Genomic DNA, 17,691 nt, shown 5'->3' on the forward strand with positions numbered 1-17,691 from the left:
TCTGTTATGCCCTGCCTGCTCTCACAGTACCTTAGGATTTTGTGGGATGGACATCACATCTGTACCCAGAAGGCTGTAAGCCAAAGTAGTCTTATCTACTGGCAGTATTTGAGCCATAGCATGTGGAAAACTGCTCCTCCAAACATCCCACCACTGGGGAAAAGACAGCTGAAGTCCCAATAAAAGCAGCCTGCTCATCTGGACAGGAATGTGCCTGTACTTTTCAAATGCTTCATAGCTGAAAGCAGGTCCCACAAGGCTTGGCATGATAAAGGATGAGCATGTGGGACCCTGACTCACAGGGCTCTACAACCTCCGTGGCTGCTGGCATGGCCTGGAAGCGCAATGCTGCACATGAGACTGTCATGCAAAGCTGAGGCATGTAAAACCCCTGGCTGAATAGGGTGAGTGAGCATTTCTCTGTGAGGTCTTTACCTCCCTGAAGATGTTTACTTTGCTCCTTGTGCTTCCCCTCTATTTCCTTCCTCCCTACTTCACACCACTAATACGTTAAGCACAGAGTAGCAATGAAACAGAAGAAATGAAAATGCAGTCTCAGCAGCAATAGCTCTCAAGCTGTGCTGGAAAGAAAAAGATCAAACTAAGATGGGTGGCTGAGGGAAGGGAGCAATGTGCCTGTCTGGCTGGTGGGTCCCCACAGGGAAGCCCAAGTGCAATGGTCTCTTCCTTATTTACGTCCCCACGGCACTTCAGTCTGTTGCAATACCATGCAGATAGAGGATCAATGCCATGCAATTGACCCTTCACAATCAGCTGCCAGCAGAATTACTGGAATGTGTCCTTGCTACTATGCAGTGTGGCCAAGGAATAAGAAAAGGAGCTACAGAGAGTGACAAAGGAATGAAGTGGGGAAGGAGGTCCCCCTCTCAGTCTGGGATGTCCCAGTTCATACACTTTAGTAAAGAAATTATTTTTCATCATGCTTAAAGTCGGTAACAGTGTAAAGCCTCCTCCTCATTGTTCATTAGCATCACTGAGTCTTTCAGACAGAGCCTGGAGGCCTTTTGCCTGTGTTGAACATGTTGTATCCCATGAAGGTGGTGGGGATGGCTGAGAATTGTTGGCTGCCAGAGAGGCTGGTGGCTGCTGAACTGGCAATTTTTCTTTTCATCTGTCATTTTTAGGCAAGCCAGGATGTTTTTTTCTCACAAATCTTGATTTAAAAATACAGGCCCCAGATTGCTTAATATTCTGGGTGCTGAGGGAATTTCAGATTCCTGCAGTGGGACATATGTCTATAGAAACTCTTTGCAGTATTTAAGACCCTCTGCAATACTTGAGTGGGTTCAAAGTTTTTTTCTCTTTTTACAATAGCAATATGAGAAAGCACAAAGCTCACATATCTGATGATTGCACAAGTGGGATCTTTTGGGGGGGAGGGAAATAATTTCGGTCTGATCTTTCTCCATTATTTTTATTCAACTCTACATTCCTCAGTTCAGCTCCACTTAAGCACAAAGCAGAAACAATGAAATGGCCCTTGTGTGAGGGCCCTTGTGTTGGAAGAGACAGTCCCTGGGAGACCACAGGTGCTGGTGGCCTTGTTTTATAGGACAGCGACTGATATCCACCAGCGTCTGGAAACACCAAGCCTATTCACATGAAAAATAAATCTCATGTGAAATACAGGCTTCCATGGATCATCTAGTAAAGGTGAACTTGTTTTATATCATATTGCACACTAGGAAATAAAAACCAAACTGCACTGACAGGATGCATTGACAGTGCCCTTTCTACAGCAGATTTTTATGTGTTTTCCAGAGTATTTAATTCTCTTACTTCAGAGTCCCTCTCACTGTGGATTTATGACATGTTTCCTGCCTCCCTTCTCCTCATCTGTTCTCCCACATCTCTTATTTGAACTACTTTAAAGTGACACGCTGATGCATATCCATGTGATGAAAGTGAGCAAAGAGCCCTGGACCTGACAGAGTGTGTTTCTCAGCAGAGTGGTGACCCCAGAGCAGCCAACACCCCCAGCCAATGTCTGAGAGCAAATGCAGTGGACAGGCAGAGGGACATATGCCCGGAGGGGAAAAGGACAAGAACAAGGAGGTAGAAAGGCTTGGCCTACATGGAGCAGCCAAGATATTTCTCTATTACTACCCTTTGGATGCCTACCTAGGACTTCTGGGAGAGAAGTAAAACTCTTACTGCTATGAAGTCACAGCCCATGATGGCAGCAGTTTGATGGACCCCTCTGGAATAGCTACCCTCTGGTAACTGCTGACACCTGACATAGATGTATTTACCTTTGAAACCCAAAGCCACCCCACCACCACTTTCACCTGTGACATGCACCCTCCACCTGCAATCTTCCTCTTCTCTCTCTTCTCTAAGCCCAGGTAGCATCTGCTTGCTCAGCTTCGAGTAGCAGGGGAGCAAGGATAGCATCCAGAGCCAGGAGTCAAGGGCCTTCCTTGTGGCCACGCTTGTCTGGGGACTAAAGCAAGGATGGTGAGTTAAAGGTTCCCTCTCTCTGACTGACCTCAGATTGCTCATAACTGCTTTTGTGCCTTAGTTTTCTCCTACATAAATTAAATGAGTCTATCTGTTCCCTGTTGGGTTTTTTTTCTCCTTTCTATCTGTCTTCCTCCCCCATTCTTACAGATTCAGTTCAATGCCCAAGATCATCTGTATTTGCTAATGTTTTGAGATGAAATAGTTTAAAACATGTTTTGAAGTCCTTCTGCTTCTCAATGCACTGCATCTTATGGAAGCATGAAATCCTAGCATGAGGTTCAGACCCACAAAATAAGAAAACCAAATGCTGTAAGAAATCACCTTCCTCTCCCCACTGATGGTCATCCCTGCTCCCTGTCTAAACCAGGGAATCTCCTTCCTTTGGTCCTTGCAAAGAAATGTTTATCTGAAGGACAGCCTCCCAGCTCTCGGCAAAAAGTGAAATGCTGAACACCTTTGTAAAAATATTGATCCTCAGCACCCCTTCTTGGGACATCTGTTCCAGGGCAGCCTTCCCAATGGATGCCTTGAGCAGCAGGGATTACTCATCCTGCAGAAACAGCAGCACATGGCAACTTGCTGCTTTTGCCTCCTGCTGGGCAGAGGCTTTTTGAGGATGTGCACTTTTAAGGGATGCATTAATTTACCTTTCAAATGATTTGGCTGCTTTTTGCAGCTTTAGAGGCTGCATATAGTCTGGCTGCATCATCATAGGAAAATTGCTTGTTCCTGGTCAATACAACTGTAAGTTAAATCTCAGCTGTTCTCTGCGTAAATGTGGACACCAATGCTATGTAATATTACAGCTATTAAGACCCTTTTCACTACCACTAGAGTAAAAAAAAGTATTTTCACCATAACACTTGTAAAATACTTATGTGAAAATATATAGATCTGCCTTTTGATCTGCTTGTAAAAACCTCTACAAGGAGGTGTCTTTAAGGATATTAAAGTTTTTCGAGTGTTACCATGAATCTTAGAGCTTGCTATCTATTGAGATTAGCAAGTTTTTAAAGAGGGCTATGAAAAATCATTACAAAAATTCAAACCTGTGAGATCATGCTCTTCCATAACTTTGCAAAACACCATGCATTTGGATTAGTTCAAACATCTATCACCTGTAATAAAAATATTAATTGAAAAAAGCCAGTTCAAAGCAAGGCTTGCACAGAGCTTACCAGCATCCCATAGCACTCTGCGGTACTGAATCCGACAGAGTAACTCAGTGTTGTACAGAAAGGTTCTGTCTCTTGCTTCCACTAAAACCTCCTGCCTGGAAATTTCACTGTATCCTTCTAGTTCTTCTGCCACAAGAAACAGGGTTCCCTATCCATCTTCTCAACATAAGATTACAGTATTCTTTCTGGTCATCCGCCAGGAAAATTTGGACACAGACAAAGAAGCAAGGTTTGAAAGGAAATAGTTAAAATCTCTCTCTGACAGCTGCATAAGTGGGAAAGCAGCCTGTTCATTTGAAAGTGTGAGAATGAAGCCCGCTGTATACAGAGAAGTGGGCATTTGTGTGACTTCTTAGTTTAGACATGGTCCCTCACAAGGTCACAGTTTGCCACCATTCCACCAGCTCTAAGGGGCTTTGGAGCAGCTTTTTTTGGAAGATTCCGTAACTCAAGTTAACCCTGACCCAGAAAACACTAGTCCATTTCAATACTCCAGCTTTGCTCTCAGCTCAGTCTACATGAATCCTGTTGGGACTCCGGCACACTAAAAAAACATAGAAATGAGAGTGGGCCGACCTCTAATTCCAGGGAAGTGTCACAGGAGCCTTGTCACCATTTCAGGTCAGCTGCCTTCCAGCCCTCACCTTTAAGTTCACAGGTATGCTGGCCATAGTGCCTCTCCTGTTCCAACCCAGGCCATTTTTTTTAAACATTTTTTGAGTTTTGAGTATTCTGCAGCTGAGCTTCAGTCTTTGTCTTCTCTCATCTTTTTCTATAGCATACTTATGCTACCAAAAGATTAATGATAAACCTACTTTCAAAGGGACCTTAAAATCTGAGAGATTGACAGTCTGCATTAAATCTCTTAAGTGCATCAAGGTGGTTATCACAAGGGCCTTTTTGGACAAAGGCCTTTTCCATGCTTCCTGGCCAAATAGAGCTGGATAAACACCTAGTAAGTCTGCGGGACACATTTTTTAAGAGTTTGCTGAAGTCGATAGCAGAATTTGTCCCAGGACAGCAGGGAGAGCAAAGTGTAGGGTCACAGAGCATAAAGAATTTTGAAGGGGTTTGCAGGATATGGCCCTCAGGCATGAGAAGTGATCTTTTTGCCACATGCAGCTGAGGAGTCTCAAACAAATGGGCTCTGCAATATTGCTCATACAAATGGCATTGGGCTGCGGAAGCATGGAGGAACCATTTCTGCAATACGCTGTCAGCTGGTGAGAAATTTTGCAGGAAAGAAAGCGCACAGCAGCTCCCAGCTGCCTTAGGCTCCAGGCATCAAACCTACAGGCAGCCTTGCTGACACTACATAATTGTCCACAGGTAGGGTAGGCTGAATGGCACCCCTTGAATCACACAGTTTCATGTCTCTGGCAAATGGAAAAGCAGACATCAATAGATGATGAATATAGTGAGAATTGTATTCTAATTGGAAATAAGACGTATACTACCTTGTACTGGATCAAATAACATGAAGGATTTAAATGGCTGTGCTGAATAATTGAGATCCCAGTTGTATAATTTTTCCTATCATTTTAAAGTTATGCCACGGAACCAGAAATATTCCACTAATAAAAAAAGGTTGCTCATAAAAAAGAAAAATATCAAAGAGCCATTAATGAATAGGAACATTAGAGAGAGAAGCAGAATTTTCCCACTCCTCACCCCTTTTGTATATGCAAGTACTACTTTATAGGTTTTGATTCTTTTATAAAATTATAAACACAGAAAAACTCCTGAGAAGCAGCTAGTGTACTCATGTCAGATGTATGGTGATGCTGACAATTTCCCTTACTTTTCCACCCATCCAATTAGAAAGAATTGGCAATACTTGATCACAGTAACAGCTCCATCCAGTTGTACGCTGGCAATTCAAAGCAGGAATATTCTCGGGGTTTAAGACAACTCCATCTGAAGGATCACTTTCTAAATCTAGACAGGAGTAAACAGATTCTACCAGGACTGTTTGTCCCCAGTGCCACACAAAGCAAGGAGCTGTAGCCACAGGCACATTCAAAGCCTCTGTGTCATATTACTAGTAGCTTGACATTCAGACTATAGCCTCTTTGAAAAGATAGTACTTTTCCAGAAATGTTTATTTTACGTTTAGAGCTGTTATTGTTATTTCTTCTCAGTGGTGTAGAAGTCCAGTTGGAAGAGTTTTCTTTCCTCTGCATTGAAGCTGAAAATTCCTGGAAAGTCATGACAATATTCAGCATTCATGATTACAGAGACAGACATATTTCATGAAAATTGCATAGGCTTTTAATACAGGATTATGAATGAGCTCTAATGTTGAAATTATATTAGATTGGATTTCAGAGTGTATTTAACATATTTCCATACAGCAACCTTGGGATGTCTTTTCAGTAACAGTGATTATTACAGGCAGGCTGTTTTTTAAGAAAACATTAGTTCAAGGTGGACAGGGCTTCCTGAAAAATGTTGTACATCTTTATGGCTGATGTTTTAGTTGTTTTGAATTAACTTTTTTCACAGCCAGAATGAAACATTTCACCATATAATTCTTCATGCATGTCTTCAAACAAACCTGGAGCCTTTGCTGTGAATTTTTGAAACTGTAATACAATCTCAGGCATGAAAACTCTTTGTGAGCTGAAGCTGAGTATTTTGCCCCAGGTTATCTGGTTTCTCTCAAAATATAAATATTCTTAGGTAACGTCTGTCTTTTAAAAATAGTGGTTGCCCAAGGTGATCCGAAGTCATCTCTAAGTACCAACCTGTGAACAATCCCAGGCTTACTCTTTTACAGGCCTCCAACAGTTGACTGCCCAGCCCACATATCTTGATAAGGACAAGCTGCCTGATCAAGTGGAATGGAGTTCGGATTTTTCTCTATATAATGACAAACACATTGAAATTATGCATTGCCCAGGAAGCATTTGGAAAGCAGAAGTCAGTGACTCATTGGGATCTGCCTGTACAAGCAATTTCTCTACCTGTCCTCATGGCTCTGGCCCCCTGGACCACTAGCTCAGCTCTGCCATTTTTCCCATTTTTCCTTCCTTACAGAAAGCAGCAGAGTTCATACTTCTGCTTTTGTCTGGAGCAGCAGTGGCTTTAAATGTAGTTAACTTGGCTCAAGGTAGATTAGGCTCAAGGTAACTGGGTATGTCTTGGGTGGTTCATGTAGTTGTCTCCTGGGGTTGCAGCCCTTGCCTCTCCATATTTACTCACTGCCATGAAGAGCACATGGACTATTGTGGGACGCCAATACTGCCTGCTATTTGTCTCTCTTCGACGCTGGTGTTAATCGGAAGTAAAAATACAGAAAACATTTAGATTTTACCAGTGTGAGGCAATGAAAGGCTTTCCTTCTAGCAAGTTTGATAGCTCTCATTAGTCTGCTTTAGTCACTGGAGAAAAGAGATGTGTGTTTCCTACACTGGTGAACACTCCCCTCACTTTTATACTGCTGGAAGAAATGTTTATTTTCAGGGCTAAAACAGTAATCCATTTACAGTGCATTTCTGAAACCAACCCTATTTTATTCATCTCACTTAAATGGTTAAAACTGTGAAACTGGATGCCCCAGCTTCTACTCCTAACACCTAATAGAGATTTTTTGAAGGGATGTTTTGAAGGCATTTGAAATAGGAAGCCCTGCGCCCTATTCTCACAGCTGTTGTGAAACTCTAGGTGAGTCCACACAGATGTGGATTCTTATTGCAGTTTAACATTTCTAAATACCATGCTGGTTAGGAATAGCCTGAATCCTCTAAAACTGACTTTTATTTTTGCCCTCTAACTTGACCCATGGAATGCATCTACTAATTAAATATCAACAGGAAACAAATGTCTTCACAGAGGTAAAGTAGTTATCTATGGCAATTTTGGTTTGTGGTATAAAAGCTCGGATGAAAAAAAATTCACATACAGAAAGACTGACATTTTTAAACAGTATATATGAACTCATGCATGGCCACCCAGAGGGATGGAAATGGCTGGAGACAGATGTTTTCTCCTGAGCGGATTCGATAGGGTCTAGGAGACCGTGCCTTTTCAGCTGAGCTGTCCACAGATATGACAATTCCTGTACTCTTAGACAGAGCAGGCTTGGCCAGTCAGCAAGGAGGAGCAAAGCTGTGCATCCCGCTCAGTCAGCTTCAGCCCTGCAATGCCACTCAGAAGGGAAGCAAAACTGTATCTAAACGTGCCTCCATTTGTACTACTAGTAGGAACCTACCACACCGTTTCTTTCTTGCCACCCAATATCAACTTCTCAAAGAATAATTTCTTCTCTTTTTCCACTGACGACTGAGAAGAAAATCTGACTTTGAGAAATCTCCATAGCCTCAATTGTAGAATCATCTGAAAGATGAAATCAAATACCCAAAGGAAAGCAGGAAAACCTACCATCTCACTTGGCGTCTGGGTGTAGGAAAAATTCTGCTCCACTATGACCAAAATGCTTTTAGATAAAACCCACTACTGGGCACTGTCTCAGCCTTTCAAGAAATCACCTTCCACTGTAAACACTGACTGCAGTCAACACAAAATATTTATTCCTCTCATCTGAGGATCTTCCACATGCTTTGAGGTACGTGAGTTCATAAGTGAGAAAACCAAATATTATCCCTGTTGCATGTCCATCTGTCAGATCTTGGATGCTCTCGCTCAATGTCATGGTGTCAGTAAGGATGAGCAAAGCTGCCCTTTGCCCAGGGTGCTGTTTGGTTTAAAACACCAGATTTGGGTGTTGCTAAAAGCACCTCCCACCACCAATGTCCTTGTTTTCCAAAGTAAACAGTCTCTGGCGTCTTGTGACCTGAACAGCCCCAAGTGTCTGACCTTGAAAAACAAAAACATGTTTCATTTGAAAAGAAAAATCTGCAGCCTAAATTATTTGAGGCACTGCTTTCCTTCCTCAGCAGGATGCTGGAATGTCCAGGCTGTGGTAGGAGACGCTTATACACCACAGACATACACAGGAACGTATTTGCCCTCTAATGATATATTAGGCAATGGTTTTGAGTTGGCAGGCTACTAAAAGCCCTAGCCAAACAAAGATAAAATTGTAATTTATCAACAGAGAATACTGAATTCATGGTCATTGGTGACTGCTGGGACTGGTGGTAGCCTGCAAAGCTGAAGTTGACAACACAAAAACAACAAATTCCAGATACTGTTTACACTTTTCTCAGCTTTGGGGGGGAAAAAAAAGCTGTCTGAATTTTTTCCCCTAGAAAATGTTCAAACTAGGAACAAGATAAAATGATCACCTTTCTCAAAATCCAGTACGACAGGGCTCAAGCAGCAAAAGTGTATGAAAATACTGTGATTGCAACTACCTTCTGCAGCATGTAAAGGAAGGCATGCAAACAGAGCAGTGGGGGTGCATGCACAGAGGCAGCTGGGGCACTGGTTCACTAAGGAGTTAGCAGTGCTGGGCTTTGGTGGTACAGACCTCTCTTGAGAATTTGGTCCATGGGTTTTAGGACTTACATTCTCTGCACTAGTTATTTTGAGGACTAGGATTTTCCAAAGGCATCCTGTTCCTGTCAAAGATTTTAAGGATTCTTGAAAATATTTTATCTCAAGTATGTTGAGAAACCTTTCCCAGCAGTCCTTTTTATCACTTCAGATTCATAGGAGCTTTGTTTCACTAAAGTCAGTGATGTTAGACAGATACCAGAATGAGGTTAAGATTTAGGACCTATTTCTACAGGGTTTCACAAGTCTGTGTTATTTTAATTGTCCTGAGTTAAATGTGATCTTAACAGTGCCATGATGGAAATCCATGCAGTTTCAGGCGAAGCAGAGGTGCAAACACCATGGAGCAAAATGCAAGTTCCTCTTTCCCACCATCCAGGTACCCTTCCATCTCCTGACTGATCTCTAGATGGAAACCAACTGTTCTTACAGCAAGGAATTCAATCTTCTCACCAGCTGCAGCATCATCACCACAGTGATTTCTGTGAACTGGTCCCAGCACCAACTAATTTCACAAAAAAGCCCAGTGGACAGCTAAGAAATCACCAGGGATGCTGGCTGTTACAGACCTAGGGCAAATGTGAAGTGGAGTTCTGGAGGTGAAAGGATCTCTACACCATTACAGACCTTTGAAATTTCCCAGTCCCAGGGGTGTACTTTCATGGGAAGAAAAAGCTGTTTCAGATCACACCAGATATTTTCTGCACTGCCCAGCAGTTATACCTGAGGATGTTCTCCAGATGTTCGTGTTTCTATGAAACATACAATAATAAAGTTGTAAACTGGACGAGACAATACTAGAAATATAAGAACAAGGGCTCTAGGGCAGCCTGGAAAAACATGAACATTAACTATCCCACACACGAAATCAACTTGTCGTCTTTAAGAGGCCGACAAAGATGTATTTTATTTGCTTTTCTAAAGAACTGCTACTTTTCCCAGCAGGTGGGCACACACAACTTGTCACGGTTCTTATATTGCCAACAGGCAATTGCTTGTATGTTGGGGAACAGATACTCCTTTCACCTGGGCGTACAAGAAGTGAAAAGTACAAGGTCTAAGACAAGATGAAGCCACAGTTTAGATAGTTTTTATTCCACAGTGAAAAGAAAATAATAATGTGTCATTGTCTGGAAAACTACAAAGAGCAACAACTGAGAGTGCACTGGCTAAGACATCTGCAGAGTGAAATGTCAACTGTTTGCAAGCTGTCTAACAAGAGTAAGACTGGAATTTGCAAATGGAAGCTTGTTGTCTTTTCTCGTCTGGAACCATTTCTCTTTTCTGATGGCTATATTGGCTAAGAAAAATGTCTGAGAAGGCTGGCTACAAGTCCTAGGATGTCTTCGGGGAAGGCTTCTGAGTGTACTTCTCCTGCCTTATTTGGCTGCTCAAGTGGGTCCTGATCCCAAAAACATGTGGACATAACTGAGACCTTTTTGCTTAGTACACTTAATACTACACTGGTAGCCCTGTGTAGAGTGGTTTCAGGGTGTCACCTGCCTACACTGCTTGGAGTCTGGCTACTCCAGTGACTTCACTGGGGCGTGTTTGCAAGTATTATCTCACCTTCTTTTTTTTTTAAGTGACTGTAAGAAGAAGATAGTTGGGTGCTGCCATGGCTTTGCTCTGAAAAGCCTAGCCCAGCCTTGTGGTGTATGACTTCCCTTTACAATAAAGTGGGAGCAAGCCAGACTGGAATGTAGGTCTTCACTTATGCAGAATTAGACATTTTTGCAGGTTTATTGTGGGACCTGTAGGTGGCCTCATTTAAATAGTCAATAAACCAAGGAGTATTAGTTCAGTTTTCCAGTGTGCTAAGCAACATTTTTTTTTTACTCTACCGAACTTGGAAGCTGACGAATTTGCTTCTGGTGCCATTGAATACCCTGCCATTCATTCTGTAAACAAGTGGGTATAGAGCACACTGATTGCAATGCAGAAAACGCAAACATCTGTTTTGTTTTCATCCTTAAATTCCTTCAGGGATAGGAAGAGAGAGGGAATGATTTTGAAATGCTGAGTTAGGACCAGAAAAGCAGCCTGTGTCACGTATTTCACATTCCCTCCCAGACCACGGATGAAGACAAGAGGACTGATGGCCATACAGTGACATTTTGTAACAGAATGAACAATAAGAGAAAATGAATACATATCACAAATTCTATTAGAGAAGGTCTAACACAAAATCAGTTGGGTAAATGGACTGCAAAACAAGCTTAACTGAATTAAGACTAAGACCATTCAGTACAACTGAATACCAACATTTGCATCCACACTTGGCATCATGCTTGTGACAATGCATTCTTTGCTGCCACCCCAACAGAAACCCTGACTTATGATGCTGTTTTATTTACATGCTGTAGTCACTGTGGTAAGGCCTCAGTTTTAAGTACTTCATATATACACACTGGGGTTTTGTTTTAGTGTATGATTCCTGACAGAGCTTGTGAAAAAGGCTTACGATTCAAGTGCCTTTTAAATATGGAAGCCATAAAGCTACTACAGTAAGAGAATCTCAAAGCAGATGGTTAGTTGGCCTTAGATAGTGTGGCTGATCCTGCCACCACTGCTTCTCCCATCCTGTGGCCGGGGCACCCTGGGGAACACCAGGAGCAGCTGGGAGAGTGTCTCTTACTAGAAATTTCTCTGGTTTTGAAGTGGTGGGGCACATATGTGTGTTAAGAAAAACTGCATGCCATGCACTGCAAGACACAGCCTGCCTTGATCTAGATTGGAGCACAGAGCCATCCCCTGTGTCTGCTGCCAGGGTAGCACCAGCAAAAGGACTGAATGCCTCTGAAGATCTGCCTTAGATCAGCATACCGCCTCTGGGTGCTGACAGACTGGCCAAGTTTTGCTGGGAGTACAGGGCAAAGCCACCATGGGGCATCCAGCTCTGCATCTTTCTTTAGTGGCTACAAGTTAGTATCTCATTTCAGAAATATCTAACTATTACAGTTTCGAGAGGGAAGTGCAGTGGATGGGAGAGCCCCAAGGGATTAATTTTTGGACTAACAGGGATCATACTAAACTTGTAAAATAAGTGTGCAGTGTGTCATCTGGACACTTGGCAATTGTCGGAGAACAATTAGCAAGGGATTTAATTTTGATGTAACTCTCTGGTTCCCACAAACACGAACATGGAAGCTGGTTTAAAAACAGCCTGCAACTTCTACCCCTCCCTTGCACCTATCTTTTAAAACCCCCTGCAGGGTTGATTTACCACATGGCATTAACCTGCTACCTGTGCAGTATTCCAGACCTTCATCCTTGGAGATCAAACTGGCAGAAACCTACTTGCCAGCTACACTCCTCCGCTGCAGACAGAGCCTGGGCACTGCAGGGCTCCTATGACATGCTTGACTGCCTGCAACCCACCACATCCCACACCGAATCTTTCGGAAGAGGCTAAAACTTCTGCTAAGGTAAAGTTGAGCCTTTCTCTAAACATTTCCTTGCCCTGTTGGGGCCTGGGTGTTTGTAATAGTCTTTTGAAAGCTGGTAGGTGCAAGGACACCTGGTACCCTGCAGCGCTGTGGCCCTGCCAGAAACCTACTGGACATAAGGCAGTGTATGTGTAATACTCACAGTAAGTTAGGGGAAAGCAAAGTAAAAGCAGTTCCCTAAGACATGCTGCAGTGAAGGATGCAAAAACCTGACATAAAACCAGATAAATAACAAAGCAGAACAGAGTTATTTATAAAGAAATTTATTTTATATTTGTGTACAGCAAGTATACGAAAACAAATTTGATTTGAAAAATGTATATTTGATTTCTTAAAAGTATTGAACCCTCTTGTGGAAAGGTTTTCATTATTAAAAAGGTACAGAAGGCTAAGATTATACTCAAATAATATATGTGTGTGTACGTGTATATATATAAAAAACAAGTGCAATTTTATATATATATAGTATATATAAATAACGTGTGACTTACATGATTTTTAAGATATCTTATTTAAACATCTGAGTAAAATAGAGATATTAGAAAATATAGTTTGCTATTTCTACAGAGTTTGCATTCAGTTTTTATAAGCATCTAGACAGTGCAAAATTTAAACATACAGATATATTCCATTATTCTATACATTGTGCTCAGCTCCCAAGTTTCCTCTGTCACAATCATCACCAGACTGAATCAAATTTGGAGGGTTCAATACTAGCCCTTACTAGCATCTTCTAAGAGCAATAAAAGGAAATCTATCTTACCTTGCACTGCGCTGTGGTATAGCTTGTGCACGAGAACAATGCATTTCCTATATGAAATGATCTAACTCCCAGAGATCACATACACCTCACCATATTGACTCATTTCATTGCATTCCATATCCTGCAAAAATCAATCTCCTGTAGGACAGCACACATTACTGTGTTCTGAAGCTTAAGTAATATATTTCTTTAGCATAAGGCAGGAATATACTGAAATTTGATAATACTTAAATCAAACAGCAATCTGGAGTTAAACCACATTTATGTACCACATTTTTATAGATGCTGTCTTTTTAATGTTTGTGTCAGAACATGTGGTAGAGAAAACCTACTATTCCTTAAATAAGAGCAAGGGATAAAAGTAGTCCTTCCAGAAGAAATTGCTAAAACCTAACAACACAAGGAGAAACTCCATTGCCTTGAAACACCAAAGGTCAATCTGCACAACCTTTCCTGCAGCTAAAGAGCAATTCCTTGCATGGCAACTGGGGGAATACTCATATGAGTAGGTGCTCACTACAGCCCAAGCGTTTTAGCTGTAAATACTTATCATCCTTATTTGCATCTATTAAATGATAGGGTGCAGTATGTTTTTTTCATGTCTTTCTACTGTTGCTAAAAAAAAGGCAATTCTGACCATTCCCTATGCTTTCACAGTAGCTATATTTTAACTGAAGGGTGTTTGAACTTTAGATTCAAACCGCCACAATAAGTTTATTATCACTGACATAAAACCCTCACTCCTGCTTCCATAAAAAACAGTTGCTTTGTTCCTACCAAAAATAAAATTGGATCCAAACATGTTAGTCACAAAGTTTGCTAGTAAAAGTAAATACCGTATTCATTAAGTCTCTCAGTGTTTAAAGGCAAAGTGGTGTTAGCAAATGCTGTATAGGATAGCTTAAAGAACAGTATTATGCACAATTCTAAATGTTAGCTAACAAAATCTAAAAGCAGCTGTGAAAAACATCTTATGGGACAGTGAATTTTGCTACATGAAAACTTCTGGGGCTGTGACAGGCGTTTTTCAAATTCATTTCTTACACCAACGCTGTCACTCATGTCCTACACCGCAATTGCACAAATTAAAGGCTGGATCTTGTATGCCGTATGCATCCAGACCAGCTAATCTTTAAAACTGGATACGTCAGGAGGGTCTCCCTCTTTTTACTGCATTCATTCCTAAACTCCTTCTAGCAGAAGCTGGCATGTTTCTGAATCCTTGAAGCAACCGACAAGATAAAGAGCCTAATGTCATCCTTCATCTACTTCACTTTGCAAGTTTATCTCTGCACTTGCCCATATAATTACCCCCTGTAGATTTCAACTTTAATTCAGATTTGCGTTGCACTTGTTGAACAGGCCTCAAAAACAGACAAAGCCTCATTAGTAGCCTGCAAAAGTGAGCCGTACTAGTTAAAACCTTGATTTAAATACCAAAGAAAGGGGAAACACAGATGCTGAGACAATGTTTACATCCTCTCAACCACACTCTTGAAATTTTGGCAGTAAATTAGCCAAAGGATGGTTTTAACATCTCATCCATCTCTTTCAGTTGGGAAGGAACAGCCATAACTACAAGTTTTTGCAAGGTGCGGCTGATGCTGGGAGATGGTTGAATACATATGACCAAAGGCTGCATGCCTCACAAGTCAGAACAAAGCAGAGATGTGCTAGGAATTCAGGATTTTCTTATGCCCAGAACTTTCCTATAGACTGGAGATAAACAGAAGTCCCATTTCCCACACAAATAGGAATAGTGCTTAAACCTAAAGTAACACAGCATTAAGAAGAAACTAATAACTAATGATGTTAAAGCCTCTCAATTTAAAGATTCCCCAAAGCAATCTCAAAGAAAATAAGAAAAAAGAAAACCTGTGGACTCAGTCAATACATTTCTCAATCCAATTATACAGTAAATGCACTGGCAGGCAAGGCCTCAGTTCTGAAGAGGTGAGGAAGAAGAAGGATGGTGCAAAATGCTTTCATACATTTGAACATTCTTAGGATATAAGAGAGCAGGCAACTTGAAAACATTCCTTGTAAGCTGTGCGGGATTGATGCAGTTTTCTGCAGACTTTGCTTCATCCTACAGCTCAGCTTTGCCTGTTTGGGCAGGACTGGCATTACTGCTGCCTTCTCCAGCGTTGCTCTTGTCCGCTGGCTTGAAAGATAATGAAGCAGAGTTTGTGCAGTACCGTTTGCCAGTTGGGCGAGGTCCATCATCAAAAATATGCCCCAGGTGAGCACCACACTGAAACAAAACACAATAGAGTATCAATGTGTCTCTGTGCAGCTTGATGGCATCACTGTGGTGTTAAGCAATGACTAGCAGCTGCTAGTCATTGGAAGCGCACTGGTGCCTACATGGCCCTTTCAAGCGGGATTTACAATCTACATTTATTTGCAGGAGTGATCCAGAAAGATGATCTTCTGAGATACCACAGGTGCCTAAGACTCCAAGCCCAAATTTCCTGGGTGTTTCTTGTCATGCCACTGCGTATGCTTGGATGGATCACCGTCTCTGAGGAGCTGCCTGTTTCTGTAATGATCTCACGGCAGGAGCTCAGTTAAAAACAGGGTGGTGACGGCAGCACTGCCCATGTTTCACGTACTGCTGTAAGGATATCTGTGTAAGAAAGGGACAGCCTCAGCTCTGGGCTCTGCTCAGCCTTCAGCCATCTGCTATACCCCTTGGTAAAAAAACATTAAACCTTTTGGTGATCATGGCAAGGACCTAAAGCATTGAAGATATTCTTTGGAGTGTGCTCTCACACTTTTTTTTCCTTTCCCTTTCTATAGCCTGGCACTCTTCTGAGCATCAAGGTCCTTCTGGGTGCACTTCTTGCCCCTAGAGGGGATGGAGCTCAGCCTACTCAACTCATAATTTCTATAGTATATATGCAATAGGGACAGGTGACTGAAAAAGACCTGTAGTGTAGATATGTAAAATATTTCTTAATTAATAATCTTTGTCTGGGAATAATTCTAAATGATGCTGAATTTTGCTTTTTGTAAGAAATATGAAAGTACAAATGGTCTGCTGCCACTTTTGCTCTGTATGAATCATACCCAAATACTTGCAGTGCTACTCAGGATGAACACTACTCATCCTGTACGTAGGAAATGTAACAGTCCTTTGCTTTACAAGGACTGCTTTACAAGTACAATATTTTGAAGAAGCTAACCCTGCTGATCCTTATTCAAAAATTAGGATTACTATCATTGCCCATTACGGATGACAATTAATCTGGATAATAAGAACTTCTTGTAATTAGTCACTTAAATTCCACAGGTTACTTTTTACAGCCTGCCATGAGAAATAAAAAAATAAAACCTTGCACTGGAGAAATATTTATCTTGAACAGGGAAGTCATGCTGCTTTACCAAAGAGTCTCGGCCTTTCAAGTCAATAGCTGATCTCAGTGAGAGCTGGAATGATGTAATTGAGATCACAGACCTGCTCGTGGGCTCACAGTCAGACAGCAAAAATTAAAGACTGCAAATTATTCTTAACATTTAATTAATTCACAGTATTTCAAATACTTAGAGGCAACAGCGATTATTCCAAACTCTGAATGAATTAGTGATGGCAAATCTCTACCCTGTGGTTAATGTGTTGCTAATGTTCTCCTGCTGTTATGGCCTTTAATTCACCAAAGCAGCAGGAAAGGTGTCTGTAGAAGCAGGCAAAGTCTTGCCTCCAGGTTAAACTCCCTCAACAGACTGAAAGGCTGGGGGAGGCTCTCACACCAGCTAGGTGGGACAGACTTCTCATTTAATGACAGGTGAAACAATAATCTTCACTGCCTCCAGGAGCAGGGCAGGTAGAAACTTCAGTGTTCCCACCTGTTAGTTGCACCCATGCAGACGCATCCCACGGCAGACTCCCTGCTCCTGAAGAAGTGTCACTGAGACAGCCATGGCAGTCCACCAAGGATCCCAATAACAACTGAGGGCTTCTAGACCATGGTATCAGCAGGATGAGCTCCCACAGGAAATGGAAAATGGCATCCATGACTGGGTTAAGCAGCAGCTGCTCAGCTTTGTAAGGAAGTAAGATAAAATATGGGAAATAAGCAGAAGGAAAAGGAAGTTGAATGGGACCTAGAGAAAACTAAGCTTCGAGTCTTCTTCCTGAAAGACTGCTGTCTTGCCACCCTTTCCGCCATTATCCACTGGTTATTCTTTTTATCATTTTCCTTTATAGTGAAGGTCTTTTTTAGGTTAGTATGCACAGAAAACCTGAGCTGTTTCTGAAAGTGGGGTATCTAAAAATGAAGCATTTCACCTGGCTATAACCATACCTTTGGGGGAAAAAAAGTTTAAAAGTAAGTGTCCCAGAGAGAGTATTTTT

General features: G+C 41.8%; 1 protein-coding gene across 7 annotated transcripts in view; it reads right to left on the reverse strand.

Moving 5' to 3' along the window:
• Positions 1–12,818: 12,818 nt before the first annotated feature.
• MSRB3 (methionine sulfoxide reductase B3) overlaps positions 12,819–17,691 on the reverse strand; it is an 81,985-nt gene continuing 77,112 nt past the window's right edge. For all 7 annotated transcript variants that reach the window (XM_042017840.1, XM_042017844.1, XM_042017839.1 and 4 more), the window contains one exon: positions 12,819–15,588. In XM_042017840.1, coding sequence (XP_041873774.1) covers positions 15,424–15,588 — 165 coding nt within the window. In that variant the 3' untranslated portion in view covers positions 12,819–15,423. The remainder of the gene's footprint in view (positions 15,589–17,691) is intronic.

This window comes from Corvus kubaryi, unplaced genomic scaffold (genome assembly GCF_017639235.1).
Source record: "Corvus kubaryi isolate FWS band 111438036 unplaced genomic scaffold, C.kubaryi_AGA036_p1.0 137, whole genome shotgun sequence".
Classification (NCBI taxonomy): domain Eukaryota; kingdom Metazoa; phylum Chordata; class Aves; order Passeriformes; family Corvidae; genus Corvus; species Corvus kubaryi.